General features: G+C 42.3%; 1 protein-coding gene across 1 annotated transcript in view; it reads right to left on the bottom strand.

Annotated features, from left to right (window-relative positions):
* Positions 1-13,163, bottom strand: part of PRKCH (protein kinase C eta) — a 117,175-nt gene that overhangs the window by 41,982 nt on the left and 62,030 nt on the right. Inside the window, exons 8-9 of the mRNA XM_083734129.1 lie at positions 10,510-10,653; positions 9,845-10,018 (exon numbers count right to left, since the gene is read on the bottom strand). Of these exons, the coding sequence (XP_083590255.1) occupies positions 9,845-10,018; positions 10,510-10,653 (318 nt within the window). The remainder of the gene's footprint in view (positions 1-9,844; positions 10,019-10,509; positions 10,654-13,163) is intronic.

Genomic DNA, 13,163 nt, shown 5'->3' with positions numbered 1-13,163 from the left:
ACTTACATCATTGGAGCCTACACAACACAAAACACTGTTGCTGTATGTAGGTTTTAATTTATTTGTTTTTCATAGAATCATAGAATCATAGAGTTGGAAGAGACCACAAGGGCCATCGAGTCCAACCCCCTGCCAAGCAGGAAACACCATCAGAGCACTCCTGACATATGGTTGTCAAGCTTCTGCTTAAAGACCTCCAAAGAAGGAGACTCCACCACACTCCTTGGCAGCAAATTCCACTGTCGAACAGCTCTTACTGTCAGGAAGTTCTTCCTAATGTTTAGGTGGAATCTTCTTTCTTGTAGTTTGGAACCATTGCTCCGTGTCCGCTTCTCTGGAGCAGCAGAAAACAACCTTTTTCCCTCCTCTATGTGACATCCTTTTATATATTTGAACATGGCTATCATATCACCCCTTAACCTCCTCTTCTCCAGGCTAATCATGCCCAGCTCCCTTAGCCGTTCTTCATAAGGCATTGTTTCCAGGCCTTTGACCATTTTGGTTGCCCTCCTCTGGACACGTTCCAGTTTGTCCGTGTCCTTCTTGAACTGTGGTGCCCAGAACTGGACACAGTACTCCAGGTGAGGTCTGACCAGAGCAGAATACAGTGGCACTATTACTTCCCTTGATCTAGATGCAATACTCCTATTGATGCAGCCCAGAATTGCATTGGCTTTTTTAGCTGCCGCGTCACACTGTTGGCTCATGTCAAGTTTGTGGTCAACCAAGACTCCTAGATCCTTTTCACATGTACTGCTCTCAAGCCAGGTGTCACCCATCTTGTATTTGTGCCTCTCATTTTTTTTTTGCCCAAGTGCAATACTTTACATTTCTCCCTATTAAAATTCATCTTGTTTGCTTTGGCCCAGTTCTCTAATCTGTCAAGGTCGTTTTGAAGTGTGATCCTGTCCTCTGGGGTGTTAGCCACCCCTCCCAGTTTGGTGTCATCTGCAAATTTGATCAGGATGCCCTTTAGTTTTTTATCTTATATTTTGGAAATGAACATCCAGTGGTTTTATCCTTTAAATTTTTGGGGGGGCCCAAGAGAATGGGGCCCTAAGCTATAGCTTGTTTAGCTTATTCGTAAATCTGGCACTGCCTCAGTCTAGAAAGAGCTACTCTTGTTTATTATCTTGCAGAGGAAAACGAAAGCCAGCCAGGCAAGGATCTTTTATCTCATGGCAGGTGCCTGAGCGCACAAGAAGGGAATTCAAATGCAATGAGTGTTCCCACACCCTGAGAGTGATGTCCTCTGCTAGTACAAACACAAAAAGCCAAAGTTAGGCCTCAAGTCCAGCCAACTAAAAATTCACCGCAGATATTTGAAATCACCACGTGGCTAGGTTTTATCTCAGGTATGTGCACACAGCAGTGGCCCCAGGGAATGACTACATCCCTGCCGAACTTCTGAAGTCCAACATTGGCTGGTGGGCCCCCCTGCTGGCGTCTTTGTTTTCTTGGATCGACTCAACGGGTTTACTCCCAGATGGTTGGACTGAGGCAATAGTTATTCCAATCTATAAAAAAGGACCTATGCCAGACCCGGCGAGTTATAGACCAATCAGTCTTCTGCCTATACCCAGCAAACTATATGCCAAACATCTTTATATTAAGCTAACTAGCTGGCTCGAAACTGAAGCTATTCTAGCGGAAGAGCAAGCGGGTTTCAGGCAAGGCAGGTCCACCATAGACCATTGCTTCACCCTAGCCTATTTAATTGACAAATATGCCAAAAAATCCCGTGGGGTGCTATATGCAGCCTTTATCGATCTAAAGGCTGCTTTCGATTCAATTCCACGTGCAAGACTCTGGGATAAATTGAGCACATCAAGTATAGACAAAAGACTATTATTTCTGATCAGCTGTTTATATAAAGACACGGTGCTGCATGTAAGAACTTCGTCAAATGGCCATCTTATAGGACCAGTTCCTGTCTGCAAGGGGGTCAAGCAAGGTTGCATCTTGGCCCCAGTTTTATTCAACTTTTACATCAATGATATGGTTAATTGTTTGTCATCTCCAGACTTCCACGCCCCCAAACTGGCTGACAAATCAATATCAGTACTTTTGTATGCTGATGATGCGATACTCCTATCTCGAACAAGAATAGGCTTAAATAGGCTCATAGGTGAATTTTCAGCATACTGCAGGAGAGAGCAACTGGTAATAAACTATCAGAAAACCAAAATTATGGTCTTTGCAAGGAAACACAGACAGTACAGCTGGAGGATGGATAACCAGACAATTGAACAGGTTAAAGCCTTCAAATATCTGGGTATCGTTTTCCAGTCGACCGGGTCCTGGGATGTCCATCAAAAATGTGCCAAAGAAAAAGCAGCTCAAAGTATTAAGATGCTGTCTCGCTTCTTTTATACGAAGGGGGGCAGATACATCCCAGCAGCCTTTGAAGTTTTTCAAGCAAAACCTCTGGCGCAGTTACTGTATGGGGCACAAATCTGGACGGGGAACCACTGCTCCAGTCTTGAAACTGTTCAGTCTAAATTCCTAAGGCAGATATTCGGCGTCCCCTCCTGTGTTCCAAACGCAGCATTACGACTCGAGGCCTGCCTTCCATCTGTAGAAACTCAGACCTGGCAAAGAACATTCAACTACTGGCTTCGTCTTAATCTAAATCCACCTGGTCTACTGCCTCTAGTAATGCAAGACCCCCACAAAAGCAAGTGGTTCAAAACTGTGCATCAAAAACTTCTTACATGCGGTCTGCATTCACAGTCCCTACTATCAATGGGCCTCATTAAAGCAAAGAGCCTAATAGGCCAGCGCCTGAAAGACATTGAACGGCAAAACAACCTGACTATCTTAAAGAAACTGTGCCCATGGTATACCTACTTTCCCCCTTCTCATTTTGACTCTCCAGCTTCATATTTGTTTAAATTAACCATCCCAAAATACAGACGTGCCTTTACATTGGCTAGATGGGATGTTCTCCCTTCTGCCGTACTCGAAGGTCGCTACCAAAAGACTCCATTTGAAAAACGACTCTGCCCATGTGGAGATGGTAACACGGAAACAGTGTCCCATGTCTTCCTATCCTGCCCCCTTTACAAAGACCTAAGGAATGAGATTATTACTCCACTCATTCTCTCCAACCCCGGCCGTTCACCAGACATCACACTGTATTTCCTCTTATCTGATACGGATAGTCAGATAACAGAGAAGGTCGCGAGGTACATCGAAAGAGCTATGAAATTGAGGGCCACCATCTGAGTGATAGACTTGTTCATCTCACGGACCTCCTTTTGCTTGTTCTTTTCTCCCTTTTATCCTTATTTCTATTTTTAATTCTTGTATAGCTGTGGCCTGTTGGCTTTGCTAATAAAGTTTTGATTGTAGCAGTGGTCCGATTACAGTCCTTTCTACCCACAATGTGCTTCCTAAGAAGGTCAGAACTACATTGCAATTTGTGCAATGTTTTAAACTTGTGCATGAAGAAGGGTGCAACATTTGTAGGGTGGTGGGAGCCTCTGTGGAAGCACTTTCACCCCATTCAACCCAACCACACCTTTCTTTTCCAAAGTGGAGCTTCTGCACATTTGCACAAAGCACTGACTGTGCACAGCACGGATTGGCTAGCTCCTGTGATGTAACCAAGGCTGTGTATACAACCATACACTTAAACCAAACTGTTCTTTGGAACTGCAGTTTACCCTTCCCAGAGCTACCATTTCCAGCATCCTTAACAAACTACAGTTCCCAAGATTCTTGTACTTTAAATGCATGGTGTGTGCACAGCCCAAGAAACCTTATCCCCCACTCCAGCCTCTGGAGCAATTTTGCATTTATGAAAGTTTTCCATTAAAAAAATAATGAGGGAGAAAGTCACAAATGAACGAATGCTCACACGACACTCTAAGGTTCCCTCCAGGCTGCCAGTATTTTGCAGGAGGGACAGGAAGAAGAGAGGAACATGGTCCATCTTCCTTAGTATTGTCTACACCGACACTTGGACAGTTGGACAAAATTGAAGCTTTCTTTGTTAGGCCGAATTGCTGCTATTAAGATGAATGTATTGCCAAAGATGTTGTTTTTGTTTCAAACATTGCAAATTGTGGACAAGGCGGAGTGTTTCCGGAAGTGGCAGAGAGATATTTCTAAATTTGTCTGGCAGGGCAAAAAGCCCAGAATTAAGTTTAAGATATTAACTGATGCGAAAGAAAGAGGGGGCTTTGCCCTGCCAGACTTAAAGCTGTACTATGAAGCCGCAGCTTTCTGCTGGCTAAAAGACTGGCTACTTCTAGAAGACACTGATGTATTGGATTTGGAAGGTTTTAACAACGCTTTTGGTTGGCATGCATACTTATGGTATGGCAAAGTAAAGATCAATAAGGCCTTTAAGAACCATATTGTCAGGAAAGCAGTATTCAATGTCTGGACAAAATACAAAGACTTATTGGAAAATAAAACTCCAAGGTGGCTCTCGCCTCTGGAGGCTAAGGCCCGAAAAAGACCCAATATGGAGGCCAAATGGCCAAAGTATTGGGAAATACTAGAAAAAGATGGAGACAATTGGAAATTGCAGAGTTTGGAGAAAATGAAGGATAAAGTGCGAGACTGGTTACATTACGCTCAGATTAAAGAAGTCTTTAAAAATGACAAAAAGCTAGGGTTCCAGGTGGAGAAATCGAAGTTGGAAACAGAACTGTTAGAACCTAAGACTAAGGTACTTTCAAGAATGTATAACTTGCTGTTGAAATGGAACACACAAGACGAAATGGTTAAATCGGCCATGATAAAATGGGCACAGGATATTGGGCATAACATTATATTTGAGGACTGAGAAAGGTTGTGGACCACTGGGCTGAACTTCACTGCATGCAATGCTCTGAAGGAAAATGTAATGAAAATGATATATAGATGGTACATGACCCCAGTTAAACTTGCCAAAATATACCATGTGTCTGATAATAAATGTTGGAAATGTAAAGAAAATGAAGGAACATTCTTTCACCTCTGGTGGACTTGCCCTAAAGTGAAGGCCTTCTGGGAAATGATATATAACGAGTTGAAAAAGGTATTTAAGTATACCTTCACTAAGAAACCAGAGGCCTTCCTCCTGGGTATTGTCGGCCAGAAGGTGTTAAAGAAGGACCGAACATTCTTTATGTATGCAACAACGGCAGCAAGGATACTCATTGCCAAGAACTGGAAAACTCAAGATCTACCCACACTGGAAGAGTGGCAGATGCAGCTGATAGACTATATGCAACTGGCGGAGATGACTGGCAGAATCCGAGACCTGGGAGAAGAAAAGATTGAAGAAGATTGGAAGAAATTTAGGATTTATTTACAAAAATATTGTAATCTGGTTGAATGTTAAGAAGGATGCTTGATCATAAATAACTGGCCACCACTAAATTAGATTGGAATTTGATGATAAGTGAGATCAAGGAAAATACAAACCTTTTGGAGAATTGTTAGACTATACTTAAATGAGTGAATATAAGATTGTAAACAAGATGATAATTTGCTTGAAAAAAACTTCTCAACAATGTAAGTGGGAGCAGGAGACGTGAGGAAGTCTAAACAAGTTATGAAACTTTGTTATGATATAAGCAATGTTGTTTATTATCTATGTATTTTCTTTACAAAAAATCTTAATAAATATTTATATAAAAAAAAGTATTGTCTACACTGACTGGCAGTGACTCTCTAGGCTTCAGGCAGGGACTCAGCTACATTAGTAAAGAAATAGCAATTTGAATGAGCTATAAACATGCAACACCAGATGGCGCCAGAGGGCAGAAAATTTTAAAACTCGATTTTTCATAGAGATTTTTTTCTTTTGTTAAATGATCTAATTTCTTACTTATTTCCACCCCCACCCGGTGTTTAGAGCCACCGCAGGAGTCTCTCCCAGACTGGCTGAAGGGAGGTTGGGAGAAACGTGTTGGCTTCAGGGCTGCACTACAATGGGGGGGAAACCCCTCTTGATATGACCATGCTGTAAGATCTGGGCTGGATCTACACAGATATAAAAAAAACACTCTGAAAAAAAACTTCATATATATATATATATATATATATGTGCAATTTGTCATTGAGCTCTACAGTGCCATCTGGTGCCACATTTTTATAACACACTTATAACGTTATAATTGATGCTGTGCAGCTGAGTCCCTGGACTCTCTCCATGCAGACTGAAGGTGTAAATAGGTGAATAAACCACATTTCTTAAAGGAAAGACAGTCTCCGCCACGTCTCAGTTCTCCAGAGGAACACAGACCCTGGGTGAGTGCCTGGAACCCCTTGGGATCTTGCTACCACTCGGCAGAGAGTGAGGGGTTGGCGCCCAACTTTTGTGACAGTATTATCCGGGGCAGAAGCTGGCAGTACTAAGAAGTGGCGGAGAAAAGATGGCGTCGACAGGAAGCCGTGTGGCATCAAAAGGCCCTTCAACTGGGCATGGGGACCAGACGAGAGAGAGAGAGAGAGAGAGAGAGAGAGAGAGAGAGAGAGAGAGAGAGACCCCATTGCACAATGCTCTAGGCTGGAATCAAGCCGAACGAAAAAGCTGCAGAGAAAAAAAGTTACTGTAAATGAGCGAAGGGCTTGCAATAAAAAACGAGAAACATTTAGGTGGCTCCTAGGTACTCAGAAATTAACCAGCAGCATCTCTCTTTTTTCTTGTATCCAAAAATGCAAGAAGGGCTTTTACACTTGTCAGAAGCTCAGCTCTGCCCTCATCAGTCTTGGAAGGGTCCTTTAAAAAAGTCCCATATGACCAGAGAATTTGTGCCTGTCCATTGGGGGACATAGGAAGCCCTGAACACATATTTTTTAGATGTCCCTTTTACAAGGAGGCACATGGAGAAAACATTGACCCCCTGAAGGTGAGGCTTGCTGACCTCCCGGTAAAGCAAAAATTCTTCTCCATCCCCTGATTCAATCTAGTTTGTTAAGAAAATTCCCAAACTTGGATTCACAGGTGACTCTGGGTCATTTCTCTAAGGTAGTCTATCTTAAAGTTTTTACGTGTTTATATGCCTTATCACATTTTAAAACTTAAAATCCATTGTTGTATATTGTTTTAAATGTTTGTTTTGCTATTGGGATTGTAGTTCCATTTGTGTTTCACAGGCTGGTCTCTGACTGTAATAAATTTCATGTTCATATATTCAGAAACTGATCTAGCTGAATTCTCAAAGGTGAGGCTGTTAGCTCAGTGGACGCTGTCTTGCACAAATTCTTGGGTTCAGTCCCAAGAGCCTCCTGGGAAAAAAAAAAGGCTTTTCATTGGCCACCGCTGGTGAGGATGCCACCCACATCACTTTCACCTGCCCGTTTGGCAGGAGGAAGGAGGAGCTCCGAGCCAGAATTGGGACTGGCATCCCGCCACAACTGGCAACCAACCAGCGGGAGGCTGGCGCAGCAACCCCTCTGCCCAATCCAACCCACCCCAGCCTGGTGCAAAGGGACTTTGAGTCGCTCTGCAACAGCACATGATCTTTTTAAAAGATAAAATGGAAAAAGAAATCATTGTTGCAAGCAGAGACCTGTGTAAGTGTGTTTGTGTTTGTGTGTGTGTGTGTGTGTGAGAGAGAGAGAGAGAGAGAGAGAGAGGGAGGGACTGGGAATGGTTCCATAATGAATCATAATGAATATTATTATTGTATCAACAACGAAGGTCAGGAGGCTGTTTCTGTGACCCTATATTTCCTGGCAATTCAGTTTGGGTTATTTTTCTAGTCTTCTGATGGTGACTTGGCAGCTGGTTCTATGTCAAGCAGGAAAGCATTTGTGTGACTCAAATGAGGGAGAGGAGAGGAAATTATTATTATTTATTTATTTATTTATTTATTTATTTATTTGTACCCCGCCCATCTGTCTGGGTTTCCCTAGCCACTCTGGGCAGCTCACAATAGAATATTAAAAACATGATAAGACACAGACATTAAAAACTTCCCTAAACAGGGGGAAAAAGGAAAGGAAACATTAAAAGCTTCCCGAAACAGGAAAGGAAAAAGAGGCAAGGGGGATGTTTTCAAACCTGGCTTCAAGAGTTGGTACAACTGGACATGTAATGAGGGCCTATACTTTAGGAGGGGGGTCACTGATAAGACCCCCCAGTACTTGCCGCAGGGAGGAGGTGGACCCATTTGGGTGGAGGCCCAAGATGGGTTGTCTTGCCCAAAGACCCCCCAGGAATCAACACCAGAAGTTTTGAACACAGCCTTGCTCACCGTGAGCAACAACCGTGGCTGTGTACACACCACACATTTAAATCACATGGCTCCCCCCCCAAAGAATCCTGGGAACTGTAGTTTGTTAAAGGTGCTGGGGGTGGTGGCTGTGTGAGCAGCAGTGGCGTAGCGTGGGGGGTTCAGGGGGGGCCGGCCGCACCAGGCACAACATCTGGGGGGGGGCACGCTCGCCGCCTCCGGAGTCGCCGAAGAGCCTCGGGCGCAGGCTGTAGCAGAGCCCCATGTCTCACGGAACTGATGAGCTGTGCGCACGTCCGGGCTGAAGGCATCCGGCAGGCAGCGGCTCTCAGCGCTCGCCGCGGTCAGGGCCGCGGAGGGCGCGCCAGGCAGCCCCTCCTCACAGCCCCGCCGCTGCTGCTGCAGCTGCTGGGCCATGTTGCATTTTCCTCATCTCTCTGCCCTCCTCCTCCTCCGGGCAAGCGGCGTCGTTTGGGCGGCAGCGCCAGCGGCAACTCCTTGGATCTGCTGCCCCTGTGCATCCTGCCGCCTGAGGCGGTCGCCTCACCTTGCCTCATGGGTGGGCTGGCCCTGGGGTGGGCAAAGTTGTGTGCTTTAAAGGTATGGCATGGAGGCTGTGAGTTTCCTTGGCAGGCATCGTGGGGAACGTATGAAAAGAGGAAGATCAGCCTCTCAAAAACAGAGTCGCTCCCAGGGAAAACTAGTAATCCCGTTTTATTGAAATGCTTGTGAGGAAAGTTAATGCCGAGGGACTCAGAAGCCTGTCCTTTGGTAAGAATGCGGACTGTGGTTGTGAGGTCCCAACGAGGCAGCTGCTGCCTCTTTCCTCAGCTAACCTTTCCTGGGAATTTTTTTTTTAAGGGCCATGTGACTGGTTGCATTTTTCATTTGCGACGCCTGCCACCTAGTGCTCACTCTCAGGAAAACACAGCCCGTTCCTTGCAAAGTCAGAAACTGTATTGCAATCAAGACAAGTAGATCTCCAGAGTTGTGAGAATCACAGAACTGTAGAGCTGCGAGGCAGAAATCATCTTTGACCCAACGCGGGACTAAAACTCACAACCCTGAGATTAAGAGTCTCATTGAAATATACGGAGTCGAGAGTGGATTTCATGCTCTTTATTCACCTCACAGTGGTGAGGAGGAATGGAAGTTCCCCCAGAATGTCTGCTTTATATACAACGAGCCCCACATGATTGGCTAATTCTGGGATTCAGGTTGTGGATTCACTTCCACCTGGAGCTGGATTGGGTGGCTCCTGTGGCCCAGTCAGACTGCTGCATTCTGGATGCTATTGTTCTAGGACCAATCAGACTGCTGCATTCTGAATCCTATTGTTCTAGGACCAATCAGACTGCTGCATTCTGGATCCTATTGTTCTAGGACCAATCAGACTGCTGCATTCTGGATTCTATTGTTCTAGGACCAATCAGACTGCTGCATTCTGGATCGTATTCAACTCAGTACATAACACTCATGTTCCACCAACTGAGCTATCCCAGCAGGATCCTCTCTATACTTATTTGAGAATAACTCCAACAAACCCAGAAAACTCTATGGTCCGCAGACCTGTTTTATAAGGAAGATTTAGAGCTCATTCAGGAAGCGAAGATCTCTGTGTTCCTAATGCTGATTTTGTTGTGTAGGTTGAGAAGAATACTTACAGGTGTCTGAAAGCAGCAGTAGAGCTGGGTTAGGAATGGATGATTCCTGGCCAGGGTCAAAATCCGCTTTTCCGTCAGAGTGCATTCCACATCGTCATCTTGCAGAATCACATCCTTCTTCAGCACTTTTATGGCATAAAGGAATCCCGTCTGTTTTGTTTTAGCCAGCATCACCTAACCAGGCAGAAAGAAATGTTTTGAGTTTGCAGGGAAAGGAGATACGAGTTTATAAAACTATGGATGTTGTGGGGGAACTGGGTAGAGGGACTTTTTATGCTAGAATTTGATCTCATTTGGTGCTGGGCAGGAGATTCTGATTTCTTCTGCTTTTCTCCCACCTTAAAAAAATAAATAAATCTATGGGCACAAATAGAAATAGGTTAATTAAATAACTACTGATGCAAAGAACAATGGTTTTAAATTGTTGTTTTTTATATATTGAGTTTCGTACACTGCTTAGATATCTTTATTCAAAGTTAACGGGTTGCAAATGTCCTTAAATAAGTAAGTATGCAAAGGCGGAACCAAATGGCCAGGAAATTGGGTGCAACCCAGTTCTCCTTCCCTCCTACATGCAAGCCCTGTGGAAATGAAATGGAAGTTGCATGGAAGAAGCTGAGGAGCAAGTTCTGCCCATACTCCAGGTGTCGACGAGGAACTCTTACCTTTCCAAAACTGCCCTTTCCCAGAACTCTAATGAACAGCAAATCCTCAATTTTGAGTTTGCTCGCTGAGACTTCAGCCACTTCATTGCCATCCTTTCCACTCTCTTTTTTCTGTCGCCTCAGCGTTGACCTGGAGACCAGTTTCTGGGAGGGGGAGAGAGAAGGCATCAAGCCACCGCTTATTTTATTTTATTTTTGCATGGAAGCGCCACAGCTGACGTATTCACACCCACATGACGTTTGCATTTTTTTCTCCGTAACAATGAGGGACAGAAACTTGCTCCGTCTGATTGAGTAAGCTAATAGCAACTGTGGGGACTGTTTTGAGGCTTTTGCGGTTGAGGCAGACTGAATACCTACCCTCAACTTTTGTGGAAACACTTGTCCCTCACAAAGATACTGTATTTGGTGACATTTGGGGGAGGCACATTCTTAGAATTTTCAGGGGCGAAATTAATACGAGGAAGAGGAGGATGAGGGGAAAATAAATTAAAGACTATTATTAAAAACTAATCAGAAGATATTATGGCGTTGAAATTATGGACCTGGAATGTTAATGGGATAAATGGGGGGGGGGGGACGGAACAAAATTCAACAATATTTGAAAAAACAAAATTTGGATATTATTTGCTTGCAAGAGACTCATGTGATGAGGAGAAATAGAAAAATTTTGGTAAATAAAAAATTAGGGAATGAATTTATTTCATTGGACAAAATAAAAAAAAGAGGAGTGGTTCTATATATTAAAAATAAAATAGAAGCCCACCAGATTTTTAAAAATGAAGAAGGTAGAATTGTGGTAGTGCAAGTCAAATGGCAAGGTGAAAAAATAATAATCGTCGGAGTGTATGCACCTAATGAAAACAAAATGGACTTTTTCAGAGACTTAGAAGAGAAATTATTTGAATATATTGATCAAAAAATTATAATAATGGGTGATATGAACGCAGTGGTCTTAGTGGAGATGGACAGATTAAGAGCACCAGGAAAATCAAAAGAAGGGAAGTTACCAAAGACTTTTTTTTCGATGTCAGAGAATTGTAATTTAATTGATATCTGGAGATTGAAACACCCATTGGAAAAACAGTTTACCTATCAATCAGAAGCAAATCAATCAATGTCAAGAATCGACCAAGTATGGATAACAAATGACCTTAGAACAAGAATCTTAAAGATCGAAATACAACCTAAGGTGCTTTTGGACCATAATCCAATAAAATGTACCTTAAAAGGATTTGAAGAAAAATATTTCCGATGGAGAATAAATGAAAATCTTTTTGATGATCAAAAAATAGTAGAGAATGTGCAAAAACATATGAGGGACTATTTTATAAACAATATGAATCAAGGAACAAAAACAAGTATAGTTTGGGACGCTGGCAAAGCAGTTATGAGAGGTTTTTTTATACAACAGAATGCAGTTAAAAACAAATATAGAGATCAAGGGAAAAAAGAAATCGTAAAACAAATTATGGAAAATGAGAAGAAACTTATTGACAGACCTAATGATAAAAAATTGAAACTTAACATAAAAACATTACAAGCACAATTCTCTATGATAATAAACAGGGAAGTGGAATGGAACATCAAAAGGATGAGACAAAAGAACATTGAAAATGCAAATAAATCTGGGAAACTACTAGCGTGGCAGATCAAAAAAAGGAAAGAACAAAGTACGGTACATAAGATTATGGTTGAAGATAAAGAGATTGAGGACCCGAAAGGAATAAGGAAAGGATTTGTGGACTTTTATAGACAATTATACAAGAAGAAGGAGAAAGATAATCTAAAGAAAATAGAAAAATACTTGAAAGAGAAAGGGGTGCAGAAAATTCTGATGAAAGAGAAAAGTAAACTAAATGAAAGAATAGAAATAGAAGAAATAAGAAATGCAATTAAAGAATTAAAAAGTGGAAAGACCCCAGGGCTGGATGGATTCAGTGCAAGATTTTACAAAGAAATGAAGGACATCCTAGTTGTACCACTGAGAGAAGTAATGAATGATATATTAACAAAAAGAGAGATACCAGAAACCTGGAAAGAAGCATATATTACCTTAATTCCCAAGCAAGACTCAGATTTATCTCAAGTTAAGAATTATAGGCCAATTTCGCTTCTAAATAATGATTACAAACTGTTTGCCAATATATTAGCAAATAGGATGAAAAAAGTGTTGAAGGGTTTGATACATGAAGACCAAGCAGGCTTTCTTCCTGGCAGACAAATGAAAGATAATATTAGGAATGTAATTAACGTTTTGGAATATTTGAATGCCAGGAATGCTAAGCAAGCTATGTTGATATTTGTGGATGCGGAAAAGGCCTTTGATAATATTTCTTGGGAATTTATGTTAAAAAACTTTGAAATGATGGATATTGGACAAGGAATTATGAACGGTATAGGGGCAATCTATAGAGACCAAAGAGCAAAATTAATAGTTAACAATGTGGTAACAGAAAACATAAAAATAACTAAAGGAACTAGGCAAGGATGTCCACTTTCACCACTGTTATTCATCACGGTACTGGAAGTCCTTCTAAAAGCAATAAGAGGCAATGAACAGATAAAAGGGATAACGGTAGGAAGTAAACAATATAAGGTTAAGGCCTTTGCTGATGACTTGGTACTAACTTTAGAAAATTCGACAAATACTG

Source organism: Podarcis gaigeae, assembly GCF_964106915.1.
Source record: "Podarcis gaigeae genome assembly, chromosome: 1".
NCBI classification, from domain to species: Eukaryota; Metazoa; Chordata; class Lepidosauria; order Squamata; family Lacertidae; genus Podarcis; species Podarcis gaigeae.
This window is presented reverse-complemented; position numbering and strand designations above follow the sequence as displayed.